General features: G+C 38.8%; 1 protein-coding gene and 1 long non-coding RNA gene across 3 annotated transcripts; one reads left to right on the top strand and one right to left on the bottom strand.

Annotated features, from left to right (window-relative positions):
- Window positions 1-6,003: 6,003 nt before the first annotated feature.
- CNIH4 (cornichon family member 4) lies at window positions 6,004-20,264 on the bottom strand. Of its 2 annotated transcripts, none has more exons than XM_019976661.2 (5): window positions 20,110-20,264; window positions 16,660-16,728; window positions 11,408-11,520; window positions 9,264-9,404; window positions 6,004-6,201 (listed from the first exon to the last, which is right to left on the bottom strand). In XM_019976661.2, exons 1-5 carry the CDS (start codon window positions 20,176-20,178, stop codon window positions 6,174-6,176), a joined length of 420 nt encoding a protein of 139 aa, XP_019832220.1. In that variant the 5' UTR covers window positions 20,179-20,264; the 3' UTR covers window positions 6,004-6,173. The 2 variants fall into 2 exon arrangements, with proteins under 2 accessions (XP_019832220.1, XP_019832221.1); XM_019976662.2 differs by lacking the exon at window positions 20,110-20,264 and adding an exon at window positions 14,528-14,703 and having other exon boundaries at window positions 16,660-16,718.
- LOC139176349 (uncharacterized) lies at window positions 20,255-26,719 on the top strand. The gene is made up of 2 exons (XR_011560756.1): window positions 20,255-20,614; window positions 23,744-26,719. It is a non-coding gene; the product is annotated as an uncharacterized lncRNA (long non-coding RNA).
- Window positions 26,720-26,924: the final 205 nt, after the last annotated feature.

Genomic DNA, 26,924 nt, shown 5'->3' with positions numbered 1-26,924 from the left:
TGGTTTGGTTTTAATTTCCTTTTCCTTTGTATAGTTTCTCCTAATGTTTGTGTATATAATTGGGAGTGCTTATTGGATACCAGGTACTTTATATACATTATTTAAAGTTCTATCTCTGTAAGCAAGTATTGCTCACTTTTTTTTCAGTGATAAACTCAGGCTTAAGAAACTAATACAGTTAATAGGCGGTAGCATTGGGATTTGCAAACTCATTTTGATTCCAAAGCCTGTGGTTTTAACTCCTAAATCCAGGTGCACGTGGGACTCACCTGAAGGCGTTTTTAACTTTTAGATTTCTAAGCCATCTTCAGATCATGAGTCAGATTTGGTAACACACGAGGTAACTTGTCAGCTGGCACTTACTGGTGGTTTTTGAAAACTGGGACTGTGCTACATTACTTTAGCAGTGAGACCAAGAATTAAAAGTAGGAGCAAGAATGGTATTGACAGGGGCCAACCACAGCACGTAAGCTTCCCTGGTAGCTCATCCACCTGCAATGCAGGAGACCCCCTCAGCTCCTGGGTTGCAGAAGGGAACAGCTACCCATTCCAGTACAATTGCCTGGAGAATTCCATAGACTATAGATAGAGTCCATGGGGTTGCAAAGAGTCAGACAATGGCTCAACCACAAAGCTATACACTAGTTGGTTAAGTAACACGATTACAGAACAGGTATTCCTTTGGGCTAATGTATTTGGTGCTTGCTTTAGGCCAGTCACTGTGGATGAGCCACTCATTTCATTCTCATTTCATTCTTATTCTCAAGGTAGCCTCATGGGGCAAATACTAATTTCCATTTTACAAATGAGGGAAGTAGGTTTAAATAACTGGTATGAAGGAACTGGGATTCAAAGCCAGGTGCCCCTGAGCTTATGCTTTTAGCCACTATGTCATACAAACCTTACTTGGTCTGTAGATGGCCACTTAACCCTGGATTAAAAATTGACTTAAAACTTGTCAAAGATAGGCAACATTTAAGGGCACACTTGACTGATTCTAATTAACTGTGTAGTTCATAGAAGAATATGACACCTTTGAAATTCTAGATATTTCTCCATATAATAAAACAGGCTCGTGAAGTTTTATAGAAGAAAACCTCCACAGTAAATATGAATATCTCAATTACTTTATAAAGTAGTGGTTAGAAGTAGTGGTTTTGGAATCATCAGACTTGAATACAAATCCTGTAACTTGCATGTCGCTTTAGGCAAGTACTTAAGTTAGTTCCCTTACCTAACTTAGAAAGGATCTAACAGTATCTTATCAGACAGCATTGTGATGGGTGAGAATGTACACAGTAAAATCACAAACTTTTTTTTTTAAGAGTTTATGGCAGAGGATGCAGTCAGCAAAAGCCAGAATACTACAAGTTCTACACAACAAATGACTTGATTGCTATGTCAAATGAAACCATTTCTTCAATAAATTGCAAAGGAAAAAAGAGGGAATTTAGTAGATTAAGAGTCTTAAAAGAGACTACTCAAGTGAATGTACAGATCTTTGGTGGATCCTGATGTGAACAAATTGTAAAACTTGAGCCAGTGGGGCAAATCAGAGCACCAATTGGCTATTTAGTACTAAGTAGTTACCAATTTATGTATGATATTGGGACTGTGTGTGTGTTTTAAGAACCTTATCTTATAGAAATATTACATATGTAATGTGTAGTACTGGCTTCAAAATAGGTGAGGGAGGGAAGGTAGTAGGTTGTGGATAAAACAAGAATGCCCTTATGTTTGATTACTGTAGCTGGTAAAATAGAAAATTACCAATTAACATGGACTAGTCCTATTACTGTCTTCCCAAAAGTTAGTATTTTATATAGACTTACACCAGAAGACTAGCCTTGCCCTGCAGGTCTCTTAGAGATTAGATGCAGTGGCAGCCAGACTTGCTTTTAATTGGGCTGTTGAGTTCAACCCTCACCTGGTTTGCATCCAGTCTGTGAAACAGGCTGCTGATCAGATCAAATGATAAGATCAGACTCGAACTTGATTTCCTGTTATATCCTCTCCTTCAGAGTTATCCATTTGAATGAACTGAGCTGTGAAAACACATGAAGGATGCAAGCTCCTTCCTTGTTCAAGTGCCAGTCTCTTACCTAAGAGTATATGGTACTTAAAATATCATATTTAAGATTAACTATGTCCCCTGGGTCAGTAACAAAGTGGGGACTGATAAACACAGCGTGTTTAAAAGTGAACCAAGAACACAAGAGATGGCTGGAGAGGATGATGTAGTAGGGTGTAGCTTGGCACCTTCCTAGTCCTCTCAACCTCTATACACAAGGTGCTCTGCTGGAGAACAGCAAATTCAGTTTTTGTTAAGCTGACTCACTTTTTGACTAGGCACTAATGTTGAATGGGAACTAATACAGATGAAACCAAGATTGCTCCGTAAATGGAAGCAGCAAACCAAATACACAGCAGGGAAGCCACAGTCAAACCTCTGAACTCTGAGCTAGCTGATCTGGACTGCCCACCCACTCACTCTTCCTCACCCAGCTTCAGAGGGAAGCAATTGAAAGCAAAAACAGCTTTTATCAAAGAATTTATTCTGAAGAGAATTTGAGCTCAGTACCAACTTAGTGATCAATCCCTTTAACATCTATGTCCTAAAGGTAATTATTACTGTGGTTACTGAAGTTCACAATGCTAACCCCTAAGGCTTTGAATGCCCCTCAGTCCTCAGACTATATTTAGAGCAAAACAGTTTGGCTACTATCTTAGAATTGTCATGGTAAATATGGCTTAAAACCAAAAGGCTTCACTGACAAGTTCTCACAAAGGCATAACAGCCCATTCTCTGAATGGCCTTATTCACTGTAGTGTCACTACACCAAGAATATCTCAAGCTTTGTTACACTACATTGCAAAATGGTAAATCTGGCCTAAAGTACATACATTCAGGTGGCACCAATCTAGATAATAAGCATAGAATTTCAGATTTCCTCTGTCTTGCTGCCTGTTCCATATATTAGAACAATTTTACTTACATTTGAGAATAATTATACCTAGTACATAATAACTCTTACCACAATTACTGACAAAATATTACTTGTGAGTAAAGTTCACAAGTCTCAAGTGCACCAAATACAGCTGTTTCCTTTCCTAACCTAGCATGTCTTAGAACATTCCATAATGTGACTGCCTCGAAAACAGACGGTAGACTTTGATTATGTTGCTCCATTACTTCTGACTTCTCTGACGTAAAGGACATCAGTTAAGACTTCATGCTGAAAGAGCAATAGAACAACACAATCAGATTTACTTTTTTTTTTTCCTATTAGTATCATCTTTAATTTGCACATGAGGAAACTTGAGGCTTGAGAAGGTTAATAACTTTAACTGGAAGATGCAGGGCTTGAAAATCTGAACCCAGAACTGTCTACTTCCTAAGTCCATCCCCCTTCTTCTATGTCAGATTTATTCATTCATTCAACAATCATTTATTGTTTCTGTGTGCAAGGCACTGTATTAGGTGCCAGGAGCAACAGGAAGAAGATACAAACATGAATAAGAATATACTCTGCCCTCCAGGAGTGTACAGTCTAGTAGGAGAGATGAATTGCATACAAATGACCATAATACCAGATAGAAAGTGGTGAGAGCACAGGAGAAAAAGTTCCATTGGGGAGCTTTCTTATCTCTCAAAGTTCAGGTGTGGGGAAGCAGATTTGGACAGTATTACTCCTTTGTCATCTGTGTGGCATGAAAAGGTGGCTGTCAGGCTTTGAAAAACCAAGCTGTACCTTAGATCTTTCTTCTTCAGCTCTCTTAGCTGAGAGTCCCATGATCAGTAAGGGCACCTGCTACCACTGAAGGGAGGGAAGGAAAAGGATAGAACACACAGATAAAAGTATTTTGCACCCAGGAGCACGCCATTGCAGCCTTCACTGGCTGGGCGCTGGGTACTGTCTTCACAGACAGGGAAGAGGAATGACAGGAGAGAGAGAACACTAACCTAACCATCAGGATTCCAGATGCAGTCCCCGGGGCTCTGCTCTCTACCGCTAAGATGAACTTAGACCAAAGGATTTCTAAAGGTCTCTGCAACTCTCCAGTCACATAAAAGCATAGAAAAGTAATCTTTAGCATCTTAACCACAGCTCTTTAAAGTCACTGCTATTTTCCTCTTTTCATCATTTGTAGAAGAGCCCCTAAAACAAAGAACTAGAGTCACCCCCTTTCCTGGCTTTGATACAGACAAGCAATAGAAGAAAGGTGGTTTTGCTTTTAACCACAGTTAATGTTTCAGAAGTAAAGAGCTCCTGTCTTGCTGTAAAAAAGGCAACTTTCTGATCTGCTCAGCCTCTGCTCTGTGCCCGACGACATGCAAACTGACAGCCAGATGCTCTCAACTACATGGAGTTTCTATTTTGGTTACTGGGAATACTTGATATATTCAATACCTTGTAATAAACTATAATGGAATAAAATAAAAATGGAATCACTGCTATAGATATGAAACTAACAACATTGTGAATATTGGCATTTTTTTAAAAAGAATATTTGAATGAGAAGGTAAAACATTTTGTTCAACAGTCCTCCACTACCTTTGAGCTTCCTGAAGTAGCTTATTTATCTCTCAGTTCTAAAATTTTCCAACACCTTCACTGCTTTAAAAGCTTGAGCAGAACATTTAGAGGCACTGGAAGTTAGGGATACAGCCAGTTAAGTGACAGTTTTTTTTAAACAGGAAGGTGCCTAAGAAAGAAAAGGTAAGAGGGATGCAAACAAACTAACTTCTGTGTTACAGCTCCTTGGCTCTTTGCCTGGAAGAAATACAAGATAACCCCAAAGAGCAAATTCTGAGACTTGCAGACCAAAAGAACCAAGTTTACTTTGCTACCATTCACCCTTCCTTTCACGTGTGGACAGGGCATACCACCATCCTCAAAATGTGTGTCTGTCCATAAAGAGAGTTTTGCTTAGTGGCTCTCTGGCTTCTGCCAAGCCTAGTCCAAGGCTGGAAAGACATGCAACATTTGATATTTGGTGACCATACAACTTATCTGGCTAACCAATTCTGCCTCCACAGACTGAAGAATCTCTTTGGACTCTGTTGTAAAACACAGCTATGTTTCGCCTAAATACCAGCACCTAAGAGACATTAAAACACAAAGAACTGAGAATAAAATGCGAGGTTCACTTCACCTGGCAAACAGAACCTAAGACGTTAACTTCTCTCAACAACTGCAAGAATTGACAAATACTCCAAGGAACCGAGTTTGGTTAGATATTGCTATGTCATGACATGGACAAAGCGGTCAGTGCAGCAGGACAGAAGTATCAGTCAGGAACCAAGCAGACTGGCGACAGGATCAATTTCACTGACATTGAATGACCAGCTACTCCTGCATCTAACCTGATGAGCATCTTCTACCAAATCACCTCTCCAAACCCATTAAAAGACATATCAGAGAGATCAAATATAATTAGATCAATTAGAATACAAAACCAAGATCCAGCAAGAGCCAGTGAGAGTGTATGTGTTCGAGGGTGATTGTGGAGGCAGTGGCTTTTAAATGAAAGCTCTTGATAAAATTTGTTTTGGCTTATTTTCCTTTCTATAGGCAGGAATTACATTGTACCTGTAATGGCTTATAAGGCTTCACAAATTCAGCAAAGAAATATATATTTTTTTGAAATGTCATTTTTAACATTCTTATGAAAAGATATTTGGCTTACAGTCCCATAAATCTGTAAACCATGTGAAATATAGGAAGCTGCCATAATATAGGCAAAAGGGTAGTTTAGTTTCTTTCCTCCTTTGCCCAGACTAACAACAATATGGTTTTGCACTCTTGACCTGAAGAGCCACCTTGCTTATCTATTACACTTTCCGTTTACAGCATGTCCTTTACTCTTTGGCATGCAAGGCTGGAATGAGTCCTCTTCCTGCATACAAATAACTGTCTTCTATATACAGATGATGAAACACACCTTCACGTGCTGGGGGTTCAGGCTAAAGTTGAGAACCAGAAAGCTACAAAAACTCAATTCATGTTTTTTAAATACTTTATATGGTAAAAATACAGCAAAAATATTTTTTGTTCAAAGAGGAAAAAATATACTGCTATGGTCACGGTTCTAAGGATGATTTAAGTAGTCTCTGGCTCCTCAACTGTGCACTGTAGTGTAGGCTGACTTCAACCACGGCTGCTCCAGCTTCAGTCATTTATCAAAGCTAAAATCATACTGTGGAGAGAAGAAAGTCATGTTACTAACGTTTCCTTAGGAATGTTCCTACAGAGTCTGTTCTGTACAGACCTGCAGCCCTAAGGCTCACCAGGTGACACTCATTTGGGCAAAAAGCAATACCTAAAGGGAAGAAGATCTATTTTGGGGCACCAAGAGGCTCTTATGTTTCAAGAAAGAAGGAAGGAAAGAAAGAAACCTGGGGTAGAGGCGAGGGTGGGAAGTATAACCTAAAACCAACATTGGACTATAGTTGAGGAAAAACAGGCTATATCCAGGGAACAAACTTCAATTCTCTATGGAGGTCTCTGCACATGTTGTTCCTACTCCTGGAACCCCTTCTCTCACACCCTACATTACTCTCAGGCTTCATGACCCCCAGCTTTGGCACCTCCTCTGAGAAGCTGGCCTCTCAGCCCCCAGCAGTGGCCAGGCCTCCTTCCAGAGCTCTATCGCCTCTGCATGCCTCAGCTCCTGTCCACTTTCATTTTCCAGGTGACACCCACATACTGCCATCAGCAGGGTCCCAACTCCGACACAGGGATTCTGTGCTGCTCCTTTGTATCAAATGCAGTGTCTGACATGTGGTGATCACTCAATAAATACTCCATTAAAACCATCACATTTAACAAGAGTAACAAGACTATCATTTTTAACAGGAATCAGCCTTGCTCTGAGATCAAATGACTAAAAAACACAGAAATACCCTTACATTACTACTGCTAAAAGTGATTAGTTGTCCAAATTTAACAAAACTAAGAGTAAGCACTGCATAGCACAAATTAATGGTAATAACTAATATTTTTTAATGTGTTTTTTAGAGTTTACTAGAGATCAGCAAAAACCAAAGTGCTTTATATGCATTATCTCATTTAATCTGTATCATAATCCCATGAGGCAGATACTATTATTATCTCATTTTCAGATGAAGAAACTGAGGCACAGAGAGGGTAAGAACTTGCCCTGGGTCACACCATGAGGAAGTAGTAGCTTCCACCAGATTAGTACCCAACAAACTCCAAAGGCATAGATTCCACCAATCTCTATAGAAGATGGGCATTTTTTCCCTTTAATTCTATCTAACAAACCCCAAGTGTCCACAAGGTGTCCTGGTGCAACGCACCATGCAAGTGGTGGCAGGTGATCCAGAAGGAGCAGCATAAATCCCTACATTAGAAATTGGTGATTCAGAATTATACACACTTTTTAAAGACAACAACCAAAAGCTAAGAGAAAATTACTCTTCCATCCTGAATCCCTGGGCTACAGGGAAATGCCAAGGAATAAGGCAATAGCACCATGGCTAAAAATGATAAGAAGGGAAGGGGAAAGGAAGGGGAAAGAAAGAAAAAGGACGCATTCACTGAAGAATGCAGCTCCTCAGTCAAACCAGTTTTATAGGTTGCCTATCTTTTATTTCATTGTAAAGGACCCTTCCTTAAACCTGCCCTCAACTGCTTTCTGATTCTTCCAATCCCCAGTCTTCAGTACATCTTCCCATCTCTTTAAATTCAATAGCTAAGAACTAAGAAAGTCTTGTCAATTTTAAAATCCTAAGACTTTTCTACTAAGCAAGATACTGTTCCCTAATCCTGTTTACACCCGGAAGTGTAACTACACTGGCTGTGCCCCTAGATGTCTCCAGAAGCTCATGTTATCAAGACTCAGGAGGCATCCACTCTAGTTTACTCTCCAAAAACATAAAACCTGGAGGGGAGAGGAGGATGAAGAAAGGATAACCACCTTGCTTTTTGCCTCTGACAAACAGAAGGGAACATATATGATGGTAATGATACCTTCATATGGTTTGACTTTAAAAGTAATAAAAATGAGAATAGATGTATCATTGTATTCTTAGTATTAAACTTCTTTGCTCTTTATGCTTTATGCTAGGATCTTTGCATCTTTAATGCTAGGATTAAAAATTAAACACATGAGCAATAAGTTAGAGTATGAGAACCAGAAACTGATACTACTGTGCTTTTTTGGTCCTGTTTTTTAAAATATAGGAAAGCAAATAAAATAGTAAAAAGGAAACCATCTGAACTCTAATTTCAACCTAATTTATGCTAGTGGGTGGAATCAGCACAGCAAAAGAATTTTAGGAAGCCTGCTTTTTCAGGCAGAGGCTAAAATGGCTCTGACTTCTAAGCTATTTCAGAAAATAGCAATTTTTAGAAATTCTTATCTATGTACAATTTCTAATTATTAGGACTCTTTTGAGTGACAGGAGTTTAATTCAGTACAAGTTTTTTCCCACTAGTCTTATGCCCATGTGAAAATTAAAATTTACCTCAGGAAAACAAATATGATATAATTATGCTTGGATACAAAAGTTAAGCCTTGACTTCTAGCCTCTTAAAGGCTTAACCAAATCATACACACGCATGACAATTTTTTTTTCTATTCTTTGGTCTATCCTATGGATCTATAATGGGTAAGGAAAGAAGTGGCATATTATCTCTAAAACTTTAGGTAATAAATTTAATTTTAAAACAGGATAGCATAAGGCTTGCAGTGTCTGACAGCTAATCCTTCATATTAATTCTTACTTCCAATCTAACTGGAAGACTGATGCTATCTTACCAGAACAGACCACTTGCATCTTGGAGAGAAGGCCATCACATCTAAATTCCCGAACACCAAGAAAGATCAGCCCAGTATGGATAAAAGTTGTTGAGAACTGCTGTCAGTGGTCTGACTCCCAGAAGACCCATGAGTGGGAAAGTCTCTGGGAGTACATTTAGAAATGCTTAAAACAGGCAGTAAGACCTCATAACTGGACACTAGGGCAGGGAAAGAAGAGCAAAGACAGTTTTAAGCCTGTGGACAGCCTCCACAGCTAAGGAGTAACTAATAACATGGAGTAACTCTACTGCAGGTCAGACAGAATGCTGATTGAATGACATGACATATAAAAAAAATCTACCTAAGTCACAAGAAACTCACATAACTCCCAAAAGTTTTGCAATGTCCAAATAAAATCTCACAGAATAGTAATATCTCACCCATCAAAAGCAGGCATGGCATGCGGGGAAATGCCAAGAGGACTGTAAACTCACCTGTAGAGATACATGAAAAAACAGAGCAGGTGGAAGCCAAGTTTGATCATGGCTTCTTTCATGTGTGACTTCAGCTGCCCTCGGTTGTGTATTTCTGTTGGATCAAATACTCCCATGTTACCACTTGGCACCATAATGTACCTGATAAATTAAAGGACGTACATACATTAGAAAGAAAATCAAACCATCAGCATATACACTGAAAAATAAGTAACCAGTAATAATCAAACTTTAAAAATGAATCAGTCATATTCAGACCATATACTGACAGGGTATTATAATGATATCACAGGTCATGACTTAAGTTTTCCTTTGAAAGATACAATACTATTAATTTTTGGTATAATTTCTGCTCTCTGAAACAAATCCACTAATATTCTAGAGAAGGATATTTTATGTACTAAGACCCTTTTACTCACTTTTTGTAGAAAACTACTGAATCAGTAATATCTATAGCCATCTTCCTTGAGACAAGTGAAAGGAGCTGCAAAGACCAAACCAACTTGATCAAGTTCTTAGCAACTTCTTCATCTACAAAGTTCTAAATTAATTAATGCAATTCCCTTCACCTTCACAACGTGTTTATAAGAAGAGTAGTGTCAAACATTATTCCCATTTCACAGATGACACTAAAGAGAGATTCTACATCCAGAATGTATGCTAAGCCACTTCAGTCATGACCAACTCTTTGTGACCCTATGGACTAGCCCACCAGGCTCCTCTATCCATGGGATTCTCCAGGTAAGAATACTACAGTGGGTTGCCATTTCCTATTCCAGGGAATCTTTCTGACCCAGGGATAGAACCCACATCTCTTACATCTCCTGCACAGGCAGATTCTTTACCACTAATGCAACCTGGGAAACCCAGAATAGAACACTCATATTTGATGCTCCTGCTGATCAATAGATGTGTCTCAATCTGCAAGGTAAATAAACAATACTTACCATAAAAGACCAATTTCAAGAAGACATAATTATTTAGAATAAATGCTACTATGGTAAAATAAAACTCTTCTTCAGTGAAGACTATAAATGGATAGTTCAGACACAAACGCAGTACCTAACATTACATGACTCAAAAAAAGATTAGATTTAATTAAAATATAAATTTTATTTAGATTTAATTTACATCTAAATATTAAATTAAATACTGTTTTGACAAATAAGAACTGTACTTTTTATAGTGATGGAGGTATGACCACAGTGGGGGGAGGAGAATAGGGCTACAAAGTCGGTACAGAAGATAAAGGCCATGGAAAGCATACACCTAGTCCCCAAACCAGACCAATTCAATTCAGTGTTCCCACAGACCCAGACTCAAAACATCTTGAAGACACTGCATTTAACATACTGTGTAGTCTATGGGGCTCCTGATAACATATAACACTTCATATTTATGGAATACTGCTATGTACACAGTATTACAAATGATAATCTTCCTCAATGATTCCTTTTACAAGTAAGAAAACTGGGTAATTTTGAGAGCATCAGTGAGTTTAAGCATCTGAGCTTCAGCATTCACACTGTACCATCTGCACAACATGCATGTCCTAACCTAGTACCGTTCATGACCTCTTCCTTCTCTCATGTCCAAGCCTTTTCTAGTCCAACCTTGGGTTTCTCACCATTAGGTTTCTCAATTATGGCTTCTGAGAAATGCAAATGGCTCTCTGAGGTCCACAAATCTTAAATTCTCCCTCAAATTCTAGTAGCCCAAATGAATATCTGGATAACATTTTTACATTATTTAGCATGCAAGATTTAAAATGAAATTTTCTTCAGAGCATTTCATGTACACTATAATTAAAAACTGCAGATATAAATAATAAAGACCTTATATTCTCAGGTTTTTCATTATTCATAAAGAAAAAAGGTAGATAAGGAAAAAACAACTCACAAGTCTTTAGACATTGCAACATTAAATATTTTTTTAACTTACACATGTAAATTTGTGTTTTTACTACAAGACTGAGCCATGCAAATTGCTACTTGCCCAATATACCAAAGTGAATAAAAATGTATGCTGATTTAATGACGTGTTCTGCTCTCATTTATGAGTAGCATATGTTTTATTGGAGAAAAGAAAGCTGTCAAATCTTAAATTTTTTTCTCTAAACAAAACAATAAACAGAACATACTCACCGATATATATTCCAGGCAGCAACAGGCAAGTTGAGAAGGAAGATGAACCAGTGCAATGAGATGAGCATTAGTACAGTGACAAGAGTATGGCCAACCAATTCTGGAATCACCCACTGCAAGGGAAGAACATAGTTATCACATCTCATGCTGTGTTCTTCCTAAATGTACATGTTGCTGCTGCTGCTGCTAAGGCGCTTCAGTCGTGTCCGACTCTGTGCGACCCCATAGACGGCAGCCCACCAGGCTCCCCCGTCCCTGAGATTCTCCAGGCAAGAGTACTGGAGTGGGTTGCCATTTCCTTCTCCAATGCATGAAAGTGAAAAGAGAAAGTGAAGTCGCTCAGTCGTGTCGGACTCTTAGTGACCCCATGGACTGCAGCCTACCAGGCTCCTCCGTCCATGGGATTTTCCAGGCAAGAGTACTGGAGTGGGGTGCCATTGCCTTCTCCGAATGTACATGTTACTTGAAGCTAAATCAAAGGAGTACATCTTCCAAGCTAGTATTTCAAGATTATTTTTAGACTCAGATGTCCCAGATTTGCATACTGCTATCACTGCTTACCTCTTGCAAATATATCAGGACACAGCTTAAAAATAATGCACTTAAACTTTAATTACATTTTATCCTAAGCATAGGTTCAGATTCATTCACTAAGCAGGTATGAATGACAACTAGAGAAAAAACAGAATATTATTTACTCTCTTTTCCAATATCTGTGCTAAAATCTCTAATTTGGGATGGTTTATATCCACATTCATGCTGCCTTTCAAGTCAGAGTATCTATCTATACATTTCCAAGCTCCAGAACCCTGGGGAAAATAATCTCACATTTACCAAAAAAAAAAAAAAAGTACTTTAACAGCTTACAATATCAGTTCAAAGTTGAACAAATATGATAAAGGACCAGGATAAAAGAATCCCAGACTATTGCTTCTATAGCACCCAATGCCCTTATCCATGCTCTTTATTGTGTAATATTCTAGTTCTCATGTATGAAGAGCTACTGTGGCAGGCTGTCAATTCACCAATAGTCTTCCCCTCCTATGAGTAGAAAATCTTTCTTCTTTTGTTTTTTTTTTAAAGACTTTTCTTTTCATGGAAGTTAACACCTAGTATTTATGCAGCCAGAAACTGGCACTCCCAACTTGCAGAAAGGAGGAAAATAAAGCTCAAGAGAGATGAGGTAACTTGCCCAAGGTCACACAGCTACACAGTGGCAGGCACTGATGTAACAGAGGCTCAGGCTCACTGGCCCCAGGTCTCCGGCATTTAGATTTCAGATGCATTTGGGGGTGGGGGTTGGGGGCCCACTGCTGGGAGGGTTGTGGAATCTTAGTTGTACAACCAGGGATTAAACTCTCACCTTCGCAGTGAAAAGTGCAGAGTCCTAACCACTGGACCACCAGGGAATTTATTCCCTCAGATAGTATTTTGTGGCTACTTTTTTTTTTTTTTTTAAATAAACAAGAAGGGATTTTCTGGGCCTTAAACCTAATTTGCAATCAACAAGGAAATTTAAAATGTAAATTATTTTTAAAGTGTAACCAATTTAACATAATGCTATAATGGCAACCAACTCCAGTGTTCTTACCTGGAGAATTCCATGGACAGAAGAGCCTGGAGAACTACAGTCCATGGGTCTCAAAGAGTGGAACAAGACTGAGCTACTAACACATACACACAGTATGTGTAACCTGCAAAGTCAAATAAACTTGGAGCAAAACCCATGCTCTATCCTATTAGCTGTGCAACCTTAAGAAGCTACCTACCCTCTCTAAATCATGATTTCCTCATCTGTAAAATGGAGATAATAATACTTACACCTCAAGAGGTTGTTATTGAGAATTAGACCAAATAACATACATAAGCCACATGCAAAGCAAGCACTCAATAAATGTTAGCTGATGGTACTATTCCTCCCCTCCATGTTATCAGACCCACGCAGCAGTAGCTTTCAAACTGAACTTCTTACTATGGGCTGCACTTTGTTTTATATAAACACAAACCTAAAACAAAAGTTTCAGGAAGTGACACTTGACCTTATTATACTGGTATATTGGTTTACTGACTTTCAGCCAAGTCCTGTGTTCTCTTCCCTCATTAACAATGTGTTCTTCCCCTAACTTGTTCTCAGAATGCTAGCTCAAGGTTTGTTATCACCCAGGCAAGAGTTTGGAGGATCCTTCTCTGGAGTGCCTTAATGGCACAATAGAAAACACCTTAAAAAACTGCCATTTCAGGTACCCCCAAAAAAGGCAGAAACCAATCACCCTCAGTGAAGTCCACCTATCAGTCAATAGCCTGGACCACCCAATGAGCTTCCAATGAGTATTTTAGCATTTTATGATAAAGTATGACCAGAAAGCCACATATCAGAAACTGAGGAAAGCCCTCAGTATGAAATAAGGGGGAAAAAGAAAGAGAAAGGAACTTGGAAAAAACAGATATAATGTAGGAAGTAGAAGGAAATTTCAAAAACTACTATAATCAATATCCCAGAGAGATAAAGAGTCAAGTATGAACCAAGAGAACAAAAAGCTCTTAGAAATTAAAAGTTCAACATAAACTGTATACATACTAGAAAATTCAGAAGATAAAAGAGCAAATCTTACAAGAAGGTAGAAAAAAAACTACAGGGACAAGAATAAGAAAAAAGAATTGGCAGATCAACCCAGCAGAAAAACATCCAGCAAATCCAAGTTGCTGCAAGAAAAGAGAGAAAATAGAGAGGGACAACATTATCAGAGAAAGAAGAAAATTTACCAGACTGAAGGAACCTCTCAGAAGCCTGCAAAATTCCCAAACACTGAGGATTACCATAAATAAATAAATAAAAAACAACAAGGGTAAAGAAAAGATTCTAAAGCTTCTGGAAAGGATGGAGGTGGGGGTGGGGGGAAAGGGGAGAGAAAGATCCCATCCAAAGGACAAGAAATCAAAATGCACCAGATTTCCCAACTTCATCAACACTGGAAGTTAAAAGACATTGATCAAGCAAACTCTGAAAAAAAAGAAGTCTTTTCTAACCTAGAATTCTATACTCAGAGAAACTGTCAAGCAAGGGAAACGATTAGACATTTTCAAACATGCAAGGTCTCAAAAAATTTAATTCCCATGTACCGAATCTCAAGAAGCTACTCCAGCAAAATGAGGTAGTAAGCCAAGAGAAAAGAAGACATGATTTCCAAGAATCGGGAGATCCAACCAGGAGTCCCAAGATGGAAGCTGTGAAAAGGTCTAAGAGCAACTGCTCTAGACTATAGCAAGAGGATGGAGGTCTTGAGGAGAAATGTCACCTGGAAAAAAACAACTGATAGGTTATTTTATGTTTGAGCCATGTAGAAAATAGTACTGAAAGACTTTAAAGATGTTATCTGAAAAGACAAGCTATCCAAAAAAAAAAAATTAGAAAGAAAAATACGATCACTGTCTGCCATAAGGCTCAGCAATAAAAAACATAATAGTACATCATGATATACACATTAAATATGAACTTACCTGCAAACAAAAACAGAAAAACAGGAGTGATGTTTAGAAGTTGGTACCTAAGAACAAAATCTACCATATTGACTCAGAAGTTGATAGATAATGTGTAAAATTGATAAATCAAGAAGTAGTGGGAGTTCCCTGGCAGCCTAGTGGTTAGGATTCTGGGCTTTCACTGCCTGGGTTCAGTTCCTGGTAGGGGAAGTGAGATTCTGCAACCCATGCAGTAGAGTAAAAAAAAAAAAAGAAAGAAAGAAATAGCATTGTATGCACATAGAGAAATATGAATGTAAATATCAGAAAAAAATTAACAGTTCAAGTGTTGAAATCAGTTGCCCCTCAAAGGCAAAACAGATATGATTTTAAAGGGTCAGGAAGGGTCTGCTGTTTTCACTGTGAGCTTTCTAATACTCTAACTTTAGTTGTGTGCAAGTATAACTTTCACAAAAACAAACATTTAAAAAAAAAAAACTACTTCAAATTGAAGGACTTACTGTCTCAATAGAAGAACACAGGTAATCTTTTCTTTGTATTTAAATTTTTATTTTTGTAAAAGAAAGCCCACAAAATATCCACTGAAAATACTGAGTAAGCAAGAAATATGAAACACACATACACATATACATATATGAGATGGATTTATCTCTCAGTAAAAAATTATTCTTCTAAAGATGAGAAGGCCTATTCAACCATACTTCAATTTTTTAAAAAGGGGGAAGACCCTGCCTGGCACACAGGAGGACTTTACTTTTTTTTAATTAATTAATTTAAATTTAAATTCTAAAAAAATTAAAAATAAAGATGAGGAGGACTGAAACTAATGAATGTTATATTTCAATTATATCTTGAGGAAAAACAAGAACTCTGAAAGCATACCAGATAAACAATCTTTTATTTAAATCTATCATTGTATTAAACCATATTCTGGAAAATTGGAAGGAAAGAAGGAAGGGAAGGACAGGAGAGGAGGAATATAGTTTGCCAGAAATTGTAACTTTTCAAGTATAACTCTATTTCCCTCATGGGTCAGAGAAACTAAGTAGGCTGAAGATGTGAAAAGACCCAAGAGAATTTTTAGGTCAAGCCAAAACGTGTTTCTCAGTATTGTATTTTTTTTCAGCACTGTATTTTTATATACAATAAAAGTATTTTATTGAATATATAAATATTTTATGAAGTTTTTCTTTGGCCGCACTGCACAGCACAGTTTTAACCACTGGACCGCCAGGGAAATCCCCTTTACATGAACTTTTATACCCAAAAAACTTTTGCCTACTCATCTCATAAAATGAATCAGGACCAACTGGTTTCCTCATACTTAGAGAAGCTGGAAAATTCAAAGTTTTATTGCCAATATAAAATTTTGATTATATACTAAAGATAAAACAGTCTGAAAACAAATCAACTAATTCAATTTCTCATCCAGCCACAAAAAGGTCATCTTTCATTTAAAAAAAGATAGACTGAGCTCTTTCCCATGAGTAGGAAGGAGAGGGTTTCCACACAGAAGGCAAAAACAATTACCTGATAATGAACCTTTACTAGTCTGAGTAATGGACAAAGGGACAAGGAAAAAGAGTCAAGAAACAAAATTTCAAGTTAAGTTAAGTATGCTTTCATGATCTAAAAATATTCCAAAGCACAGGAGCTCCACCAACACCTCGGTGTATACCAAAGACACACATGCTGACTATATATAATAATCTCTAGCACAGAAAATGGAGAACTGTCTTCAAGGTCAAAAAACGAGGAAAGACATGTCTTACCTTGTTTAATTTTGAGCAACATGATCTAGCATTAATGTAATCACATTCTAAATCAGACAATGTAATTATCTGACGATCAAGATAAGGAATTATTAGGTTTCTTTTATAATAACTATGTAAGTTTCAGAAAGCAACCCCAGTTGCAAGGCAGATTTGGATTTGACTTGAAAAGATTAAGTTCTTTCCTTAAAGCTCATTTATTAGACACCTAAATTTTCTCATTTATGTTCTTTCAACAAGTTATTTTTCACAAAATAATCCTCTTATTATGTGCAATTCTAATGTGATCCATATCAGAACATTCCACCAGGATTCCTCAAGTGTCGAACAGTGGCTACGAGAAATGGAAAATATGACCCATATAAACAGTTTAAATGTTATAAACCTTAATTCCCAACAGTAGAAAAAGTGTTTATTTATGATATATCCATAAAATATCTGAAAACTAAAATATGAAAAAAATAGGACACAAAACTATAAATTCAGCATGGTCGTAAGTCAGCAGTGTTTATGCTTTGAAAGTTGGATTACAGATAGTTTGTTTTCCCAGTACTTTTCCCTATCACCAAACTTTCCACAGTAAACATATATTACACTGGACTTACAGAAAAAATGGGTCTTAACACAAAATATAGACACATAAATAAAAATCTGAGGGACAGAAAGACAAAAAAGGAAAAGTCTTCCACTGAATGTGTATTTACTTTAAAATGCTCCCACAGCCTCCTCACAACAGTTGGGAGAAAAATGAGAAAGAAATCACAAAATGTTGAAAAATCACTGAAATAACAGAAACATGGGATCTATTACACGACTTTTATGTTTGAAAGTGTCCAATAAAATAGGTAAAAAGAAATGCTCTCAAGTAAATTCTATACATTTCCATATGGATAGTCCCCCCTATTACCTCAACACAGCTAAAATCAAAATCATCACTTTCTCCCCAAACTGTTCCACCTCCAATTTGTTTTATTTCTCTCAATGACGTAAGCATTATTTGTCCAGGCTCAAAATATGGAAAGCTGTTTCTGGATTGTTTCATTATCTCAGAATCAACTGTTACCAGGTTCTGTCAATCATTTCTTTATAATGCCACTCACATTAATCCCTCCTTTCACCTGCCCACAATTAGCCCACAATTAGCACCCCACTCAGATCCAAATGAACCTGTTCTCCAGTGGTTTCTTACCTTCCAGTCTTTCCTGTTTCCAACCTACTCTGCAGACTTATCTTCATAACACACCACTTTGTTTACGTCAAAAAATTGTCAATGGCTCACTATTGCCTAGAGGATAAAAGTGAAAGCCTTTCTCCTTAACAGTCAAACCCTCCCAAACTGAATCTAATCCAGCCTTTCCAAACCGGACCTTCGGCTGCTACCAAAAATCAACCTTTTGCTCCAGATGGCCTATTCCTCCATCACCCAGAAATGCCATGAACACATCTGTCTCTGCACCTTTGCTCTCGACTGTCTAATTTTGAATATCCACCCCTTTCCTTCTCTGCATGTTTTCTTCTAGGTTCAAAGTCCAGGAAAACTCTCATTCCTACAAAATGTATACTCTGGTGATTTTCTACCTCTCGGCTCTACTATTAAGCTTGTACAACTATTCAAAAATACAATATGCTGAATTTCATCAAAACACATCCTGAATATACCTTAATGTTTAAGTCTAAAACTCCACCTAATATGTTTCCATATACATAAATTTGTGTAAGCCAAGGCTTTTTTTTTTTTTTTTTTTTGGTTATGCTGCCTGGCTTGCAGGATCAGGGCTAGAACCCAGGTCCCCAGCAGTGAGAGCACTAAGTTCTAACCACTGAACTGCCAGGGAATTCCCTAGACAAGGTTATTTTAAATTATCAAAACTAGTTTTCCAAATTGCAAAAAAAGAAATCCAAGTTTCATTTCTCTGAACTTAAGCTCCAGTTTCTTATGCCACGGGAGAGGTAGATCACCAAAAACTTCCTAAGGGATGCTGCACTTTCAAGTTTCCCAAGCCTAATAAAAAGTCAGGGTTCTCCTCATCAGAAACCATCAGTTAAAGCAAAAACTGCTGTTCAGTGAGAGGTGAGGCGGGAAGGCAGAGCAACATTTACTAAGCATTGGCTATCGGGCACGCATTGTGCTGCTAGATGCCTAGCACACCTCTACCGTGCACACATCTATCTATCTAGAAAGTAAACATTTCCCATTAAAAAAAACAACTACTGAGGCTTAGAGAGGTGAAACAATGTGCATAGCAAATAACTAGCTAAGCAAGGAGTCTTGATTCCAAGTTTTGTCTCATCCCACTTTGACAGGTTGCCAGTCCATAATAAATTATAAAGCCACACTGAAAAATACTCTGTACAACCGTCCTAATGCCAGAATGCTCTGGCAAACAGTTTAATTCTGCCAGAAAGAGACGCATATAATTTCCAAGGGGAAAAAATAAAATGAAGAGTTTCTCATGCTTTTTCTTAGTTTACATTTAATTACTTAAAATTTGATTGTGCATTACATCACTGGGTGACAACTAAGACTAGAAGCTTCCTCAAGAGCAAAGTGGTAGCCCTACACGCCTTCTAGAGTTCAACGACCATTTATTAGCCTGGAAAATACAGTTTGAATACTATAGCGCGACCGGCTATACAAAATACGGAAGTTTTAAACACGCACCGACAGAGAAAACTTAAAGTTGAGAAACGAGGAGAATTAAATCACGTGTATAGATACTGAAATTTACAGATATGCAACCAACAAGGGCAACGAAATAATCAGCTGTAGCTGGTTTTTTAAAACAAACCGTTCCCAGCACTCCCTACAAAACCGCATCGTGAAAGAAACACTTCACTCGCTTTTGAAATGAGTCAACTTGGGGATGTGAAAGGTTCCCTACAAGTTCTAAAACCCGCGAGAACAAAGGGGCAGGCAGCGGGGGAGTTGCCCAAAGAATGACAAGAGGCGCCAAATCGTCTCCGCCTGGCTCAGCGCGGGACCGTCCACGAGAGACCGCCCCCGAGACGTGGGCCCTCGCTCTCCGGACTCCGGACATCAGGCGAAGGGCCCGGGCACAGGGCAGCTGCAAGACAAACCGTGATCCTTCTCTCTCGAGGGCCAAAAAAGAAGTAAACCGCGACCCTCTCCCCCGAGGGCCATAAGGAAAAGCCAAGTGCCAGTGCTGGCGCATGGCAGAGCGGGTCTGGGCGTCGCGGGGAGCAGAAGCGGCGGGCAGGCCGGGCCCGGGCGCTTCGAGAGTAAGGCCCGCTCGGACCCCCAGGTGAGGGGCGGAGTTGGGCCACCGAGCTCGCCTCCAGCAGTGCCAGCACCCAGGGTACCCGCGCCCGACGCCGGCCACCTCCCTCGTTCCCTCGACCCTGCCCTGGCCCCTACACGGGCCCAACCCCAGCCCGGTCCCTCGGACGGAGGGCCCCAGGCCGGCCTCCGCCCGTCTCAGGCAAGGATACGAAGTACACCGAAAGGAAGATGAGCGCGCAACAGTCGAGGAGAGAAAAGACAAACACCACCGCCTCCATCCTCCTCCGCCGCCGCCGCCGCAGCCACCGCTGCCGCGCCGCTTCTTCCGTCAAACCGGCTCAAGAGACCCGACCCGCCCCGCCCCGCCCCGCCTCCGGATAGTCTTTGCCCTGGCTTGTCGGGTCGTGTAGTCCGCTCCGCCAGGCCGCGGCATGCCGGGAGTTGTAGTCCATTTAAAAAAACTTTACCTCCCTAAGTCTGATGCATGCTGGGAAATGTGATTCAGAAGTACGAATACCTATCAAAACGGTGGACCAAGTCTCTGTCCTAAATCTGATTATTTCCAGAGATGTGACGAGCAATTAGTCAACAAGTGTTTACTGATCGCTTGTAATCTTCTGGATATCCAGTAGAACTTCTTTGCCATGTGCTAAATTCTTTAGATTCTGCACTGGACCCACAGGACCCCCTCACTTGGGAATGGACTTGGGAATGGTAAGAGAATTTAATCTCAAAGTACATATCTAACCTCAGTACTCCTGGCTTGATGGTTGAGACTTGCCCTTCCTGGTCTCAGTTTCTCCGGAGATTTCACAGTCTCTTGCTTATTCTTCGTTACAGCCATGTTTCTCTCCACTCTAGATTTTAAGATCTTTGAAAACTGAATATACTGCTTATCCATTCATTTACAACAGACTTACCAACTCCACTTCTCTATATGCCAAGAACTTCTGTAGACTCCAGAGATACAGAAATGAGTTAAGGCAGACAAGATGCTGCCCTTACCAGGTTGGGTGTGTGGGAGGAACCCACAATAAATAAGCAGCTAACCAAGAAAAAGATAACTTCAAAGGGTTATAGGATCTAGGAACATACCTTATGAAAGTCATACATTCATTCAACCAGTATTTTATGAGTAGCTAGCATATGCCAATACTGGACCTTAAAGATACAGAATGAATAAAAGAGAAAAATATCCCCTGTATTTTTTACAGTTGTAAAAAATTGTTTACAATTTTTTAAATTATTATTAGGCAATGGCACCCCACTCCAGTACTCTTGCCTGGAAAATCCCATGGATGGAGGAGCCTGGTAGGCTGCAGTCCATGGGGTCGCTAAGAGTCAGACACAACCCAGCGACTTCACTTTCACTTTTCACTTTCATGCACTGGAGAAGGAAATGGCAACCCACTCCAGTGTTCTTGCCTGGAGAATCCCAGGGACGGTGGAGCCTAGTGGGCTGCCGTCTATGGGATTGCACAGAGTCGGACAAGACTGAAGCGACTTAGCAGCAGCAGCAGCATAATATTATTTTTATATTTTTAAAATATAAGAACATCCTTTATATTTTAAGCTATATATTTTTTATATAGCTTACTTTACAGTCGGGGAGACAGACACATCCATACATGCACACATACATATATAAGTAAATATCCATGACAAGCAGTTTTCAGATTGGAGACTAACTGGTCAGAGACGGCCAAGCTGAGAAACTGACATATAAGTTGGAATCTGAACAATAGCTATGTAAAGATTTGCGGGCAAAGTTTCAGACACTGAGAAGAGAGATCCCAGAGGCCTAATTGCTCATACGAACTTCCTGTGTTTAAAGATCAGGGGAAAAAAGCTAGTGTAGCTGAAGTACAATGAATAAGGGTGAGAAAGTTTTGAGAAAGGATGTCAGAGGCGGGTAGGGCAAGGTCACCTGGGCCTTGTAGACCCCTAGCAAAGAGTTTTTAACTTTTATTCTCTTAAGATGATAAGCTGTTGGAGAGTTTTAAGTATAAAAGTACCTTGATCTGGTTTACATTTTTTACTCTGATTTACATTTTAAAAATATCCTTCTTGTTGGTACACTGAATGTATGAAAAGGTGATAAGTTTGTCTGCAAGGTAACCACTTAGGAGAAAAGAGGATGAATAGGAAAATTAGTATGAAAGCAAAACCAGTTGGATTTGCCTGACACAGCCTAGGTTCATAGGATCATAAAGGGTTCATAGGCTAAAGCTAGATGAACTGCTAAAAGATTATTTATAAACCAGCTATCATTACACTCCTACTGCACCTTGAACGTACCTGTATCAGAGCATTTATTACATTAACTGTCTTCCTTACATGCCTCGCCCACCATGCCTTAAATTTACAATGAAAGTAACATATTGTATTAGTTTTTGTACCACCAGTATCTTCTATCCTGCAAATAACTGGTGTTTGATAAGTGTTTGCCAAATGAATGATCCATACTGATTATATAGAAGAGATATTATTAAAATTAGTCCAGATTTTATTTAAAACATAAACTTCATCTCCCATATATTTTCCTCCAGTTCAAACAGAAAACACAGTCTATCTTATGTTCTCTATCAGCTGTTTTATCTTGAGTTAATTTTTAAAAAGGTGGCACCATAATCCAGGATTAGAAATATCAGTTCTAATTAAGATACTTTGTCTAATCTATGTGAAAAGTTAAAACATGGTTGCAATATCAAAACTATGGGGAATGCAAAATTTTAAAGGGGAAATAATCAGGATTAAAAAGCAATAAGTAGGGTGTGTGTATGTGTGTGTTGTGAGAGAGTTATCAGGACTTATGGTTTAAAATACATGCTATAGTGGGAATTCCCTGGCAGTCCAGAGGTTAGGACTCTCAGCTTTCACTGCCAAGGGCCCAGGGTGTGTGTGTGTGTGTATTAAAATGCATGTTATATGTTTAAAGTACTAATTGAATTGTTTTAGTTTCCAGTCTGACACATGAGGAGCTTAGAAGTTATCAGTAGGTCCTAACATCAAATAAAAAGCCAAAGAAACTGAAAAATCAAGTCTTCTTAGGTCTGTCAGAGAAGTGAGGCGGATAGAATCACAATTTGCCAGAGCAGGAAAAAAATAAAACAAAACCTCTAGTAGAAACCTCCGTGGAACCAGTACTGGAATAGCAAAACATGAACTGTACCTGAGGAGAGTATGGAGGCTTAGCATGGACAGGCCTGAATATAAAAACTCGGTGCAGGGAAGGAAGAAGGAAGGTAGGGGCTTACTTTTGTGAGTCTTATGCCCTATAGTTCTGCCAGATTTTCTTAGTGAAGATCAAAAAAATCTTCTGTCATGTCTGACTCTGCAACCTCATGGATTATAACCCGCCAGGCTCCTCTGTCCATTAGATTCTTCAGGCAATAATACTGGAGTGAGTTGCCATGCCCTTCTCCAGGGGATCTTCCCCACCGAGGGACTGAAGCCCTGTCTCTTGTGTCTCCTGCATTGGCAGGCAGTTCTTTACCACTAGCGCCACCAGGGAGGCCTGGTGATTCCTATGGGAGAAGGCAAAAAGAGGCCACTCAAAAAATACCAGAGCATTCTGCTCTTAACAAGTCCTGCCCTCAGGAGAAACTATATTACATGAGCCTAATCTACTGGAGTTTTATCAGAGTCCAAATGACCTGAGAGAAGGGAAGTACTCAACTCCAGTCCCTTTAAGTCATCAGTAGCCACTTAAGGAGATAGTGGGGGGAGCATTGAGAGGCACTTGTGAAGTTTACAGCTCAGGGGTAAAGAGTCACTAAAAAACTAAGACTTAGTTATAGGACTATATTTTTTGTTTCTAAACATTTTCTTTTTATCTTCCAGCTGTGCTGTGTGGAATGTGGATCTTATTCCCTGATCAGGGATCAAATATGTACTCCTAAGTCTGGAAGCAAGTAGAGTCTTCACTACTGGATCATCAGAGAAGTCCCCTAGTCATGTGACTGTACTATCTATCCGTCCATACCTTACTACTCTGTCACTAAAGGTGCCCTATGTATTGGAGTTTCTTTCATCCAATATATTTTGTCCAGCTTTCAACAACAACAACAAAATTACAAGCTATAATAAAAGGCAAAAAAAAAAAAAGAGAGACACAGTCATTTGAAGAGACAGCAAGCATGCGATTCAGACTCATGTGCCAGGGATCTTAGAATTATCGGACCATGCATTTAAAATGACTGTGATTAATATGCTAAGGGCACTACGGAAAAAGTAGGTAATATGCAAGAACAGATGGATAATGTAACCAAAATATAGACATTCTAAGAAAGACTCACATAGAAATGCTAGAGATCAGAAACATTGCAACAGAAATGAAGAATGTCTCTCATAGGTTCATTAGTAGACTGGACATCACTAAGGAAAGACTGTCTGAGCCTGAGAATATGTCAATAGAAATGTCCAACAGTGAAAAGCAAAGGAAAAAAAAGACTGAAAAATGGACAAAATATCCAAAATCATGGGACAATTAGAAAAGATATAACATGCTATATGGGAATACCAGAAGGAAAACAAAGAGAGAAACACACAGAAGAAATATTTGAGAAAATCATGACTGAGAATTTCTTCCAAATAAATATTAGACAAAACACAAATCCAGGAAACTTGGAGAATATAAAGCAGGATAAATGCCAAAAAACTAGGTATGTCATATTCAAATTTCAGAAAATCAAAGGTAAGTTTTAGAAATTGTTGAAAGAAGCCAGAAGAAAACAACAACTTACCTACAGAGAAGCAAAAATAAAAATTACATCCAACTCTTCTCAGAAGAAGAGAGTGAAATGAAATAGTATGGAGAGAAAAATACCACCAACTTGGAATTCTGTATCCCATAAAATTATCCTTCAAAAGTGAAGGAGAAAGAAACATTTTCTTAGACAAAAAGAAACAGAGAATTTGTTGTCAGTTGACCTGCCTTGCAAGAAATTTTATTTTATTTTATTTTTTTTGCAAGAAATTTTAAAATAAGTTCTTTAAAGAGAAGGAAACTGGTTTAAGTCAGAAATTCAAATCTAAATAAAGATCTTTACAGAAGGAATAAGTGAAAATAAATAAAAACTTTTATTTTTCTTATTCTTGATTGATCTAACATAAAAATTTGTTCAAAATAATAATAGCAATATATTCAAATATATACATGCGTGCTTACTATAAGTGAAATGAATAACAGGAATGATACAACTGAAGAGATAAATTGTTTAATCACTAAGCCATGTCTGACTCTTTTGTGACCCTATGGACTGTAGCCCTCCAGGCTCCTCTGTCCATGGAATTTCCAAGCAAAAGTACTAAATTGGGTTGCCATTTCCTTCTCCAGGGGATCTTCCTGATCCAGGGATCTAACCCATGTCTCCTGCACTGCAAGCAGATTGTTTTACCACTGAGCCACCTGGTAAGCCCCAAGGAATATTTTATTATAAGGTACTTGCATTATCCACAAAATGGTATAGTGTTATTTAAAAGTGGAGTTGGATTAATTGTAAATCTATATTGCAAACCCTAAGGCAACCACTAAAAAAAAAAAGTTAAAACTAAAAAAAAAGTTAAAAACAAAATAAAACTGACATGCTAAGAAAGAAGAGAAAATGGAATTATTTAAAATACTCAATTAAAACCCCAAATGGAAGGAAAAGAGTGAAGACAAAAATAGCAACAAAGGAGAAGGCAACAAATGAAAACAGTAACAAACATGAATCCAATATAGTATTGGTCCAGCTGTATATATCAATACTTCACTTTTTATTTATTTATATTTTTGGCTGTGCTGCACAGTTTGCAGGATTCTAGTTCCCTGATCAGGGGTTGAACCCATGCCTGAAGCAATGGAAATGCAGGGTCCAAACCACTCTGCCAGGGGATGTCTAAGAAATACAACCTAACTCTATATTGTCTACAAGAAACCCACTTTAAATATAAAAACACATAAAGATTGAAAGTAAAGGGATGGTTGCTATGACATTAGAGCTTTAATGTTTTCACTGTAATAACAAAATGGTAATTATGTGAAGCAAAGGACATGTTCACTAACTTTATTGTGGTAAATATTTTGTAGCAGTATATGTGCATCAATCTGTAAACCTAAAATTTACAGAATGTTATAAAGAAAGCTGAGCACCGAAGAATTGATACTTTTGAACTGTGGTGCTGGAGAAGACTCTTGAGAGTCCCTTGGACTGCAAGGAAATCAAACCAGTCAATCCTAAAAGAAATCAATCCTGAATATTTATTGGAAGGACTGATGCAAAAGCTGAAGCTTCAGTACTTTGGCCACCTGATGCAAAGAACTGACTCACTGGAAAAGACCCTGATGCTGGCAAAGATTGAAGGCAGGAGGAGAAGGGAATGACAGAGGATGAGATGGTTGGATGGCATCACCGACTCGATGGACATGAGTTTGAGCAAGCTCCAGGAGTTGGTGATGGACAGAGAAGCCTGGCGTGCTGCAGTCCATGGGGTCGCAAAGAGTCAGACACGAGTGAGCCACTGAACTGACTGAAAATGACTTATGTCTCATAAAATTGGAGGAAGAAGTAGCAAGGGGCTAGGGATGGAGAAAGATGTACTATGCTAACACTAATCAAAAGAAAGCAGGAGAAGCTATATTAATTTCAGACAGAGCCGTCTTCAGAACAAGAAAAGTTATCAGAGATAAGGGAGAGCACCACCTGGTGATAAAAGTTCAATTCTCCAGGAAGACACAACCATCTGTAATGTGTATGCACCTAACAACAGAGCATCAAAATACGTGAGTCAAAGTTGACAGAAATGCAAGGAGAAATAAATGAATTTACTATTATAGTTGGTGTGCTCAGTCGCATTCTCCTCTTTTCGATTCCGTGAACAACAGCCCACCAGACTCCTCTGCCTGTGGAATCTTCCTGGCAAGAATACTGGAGTGGGTTGACATGCCCTCCTCCGGGTGATCTTCCTGACCCAGGGATCGAACCCATGTTTCCTGCATCTCCTGCACTGCAGGCAGATTCTCTACACTGAGCTGCCAAAG

The sequence above is a fragment of the Bos indicus genome, chromosome 16 (assembly GCF_029378745.1).
Source record: "Bos indicus isolate NIAB-ARS_2022 breed Sahiwal x Tharparkar chromosome 16, NIAB-ARS_B.indTharparkar_mat_pri_1.0, whole genome shotgun sequence".
Classification (NCBI taxonomy): domain Eukaryota; kingdom Metazoa; phylum Chordata; class Mammalia; order Artiodactyla; family Bovidae; genus Bos; species Bos indicus.
This window is presented reverse-complemented; position numbering and strand designations above follow the sequence as displayed.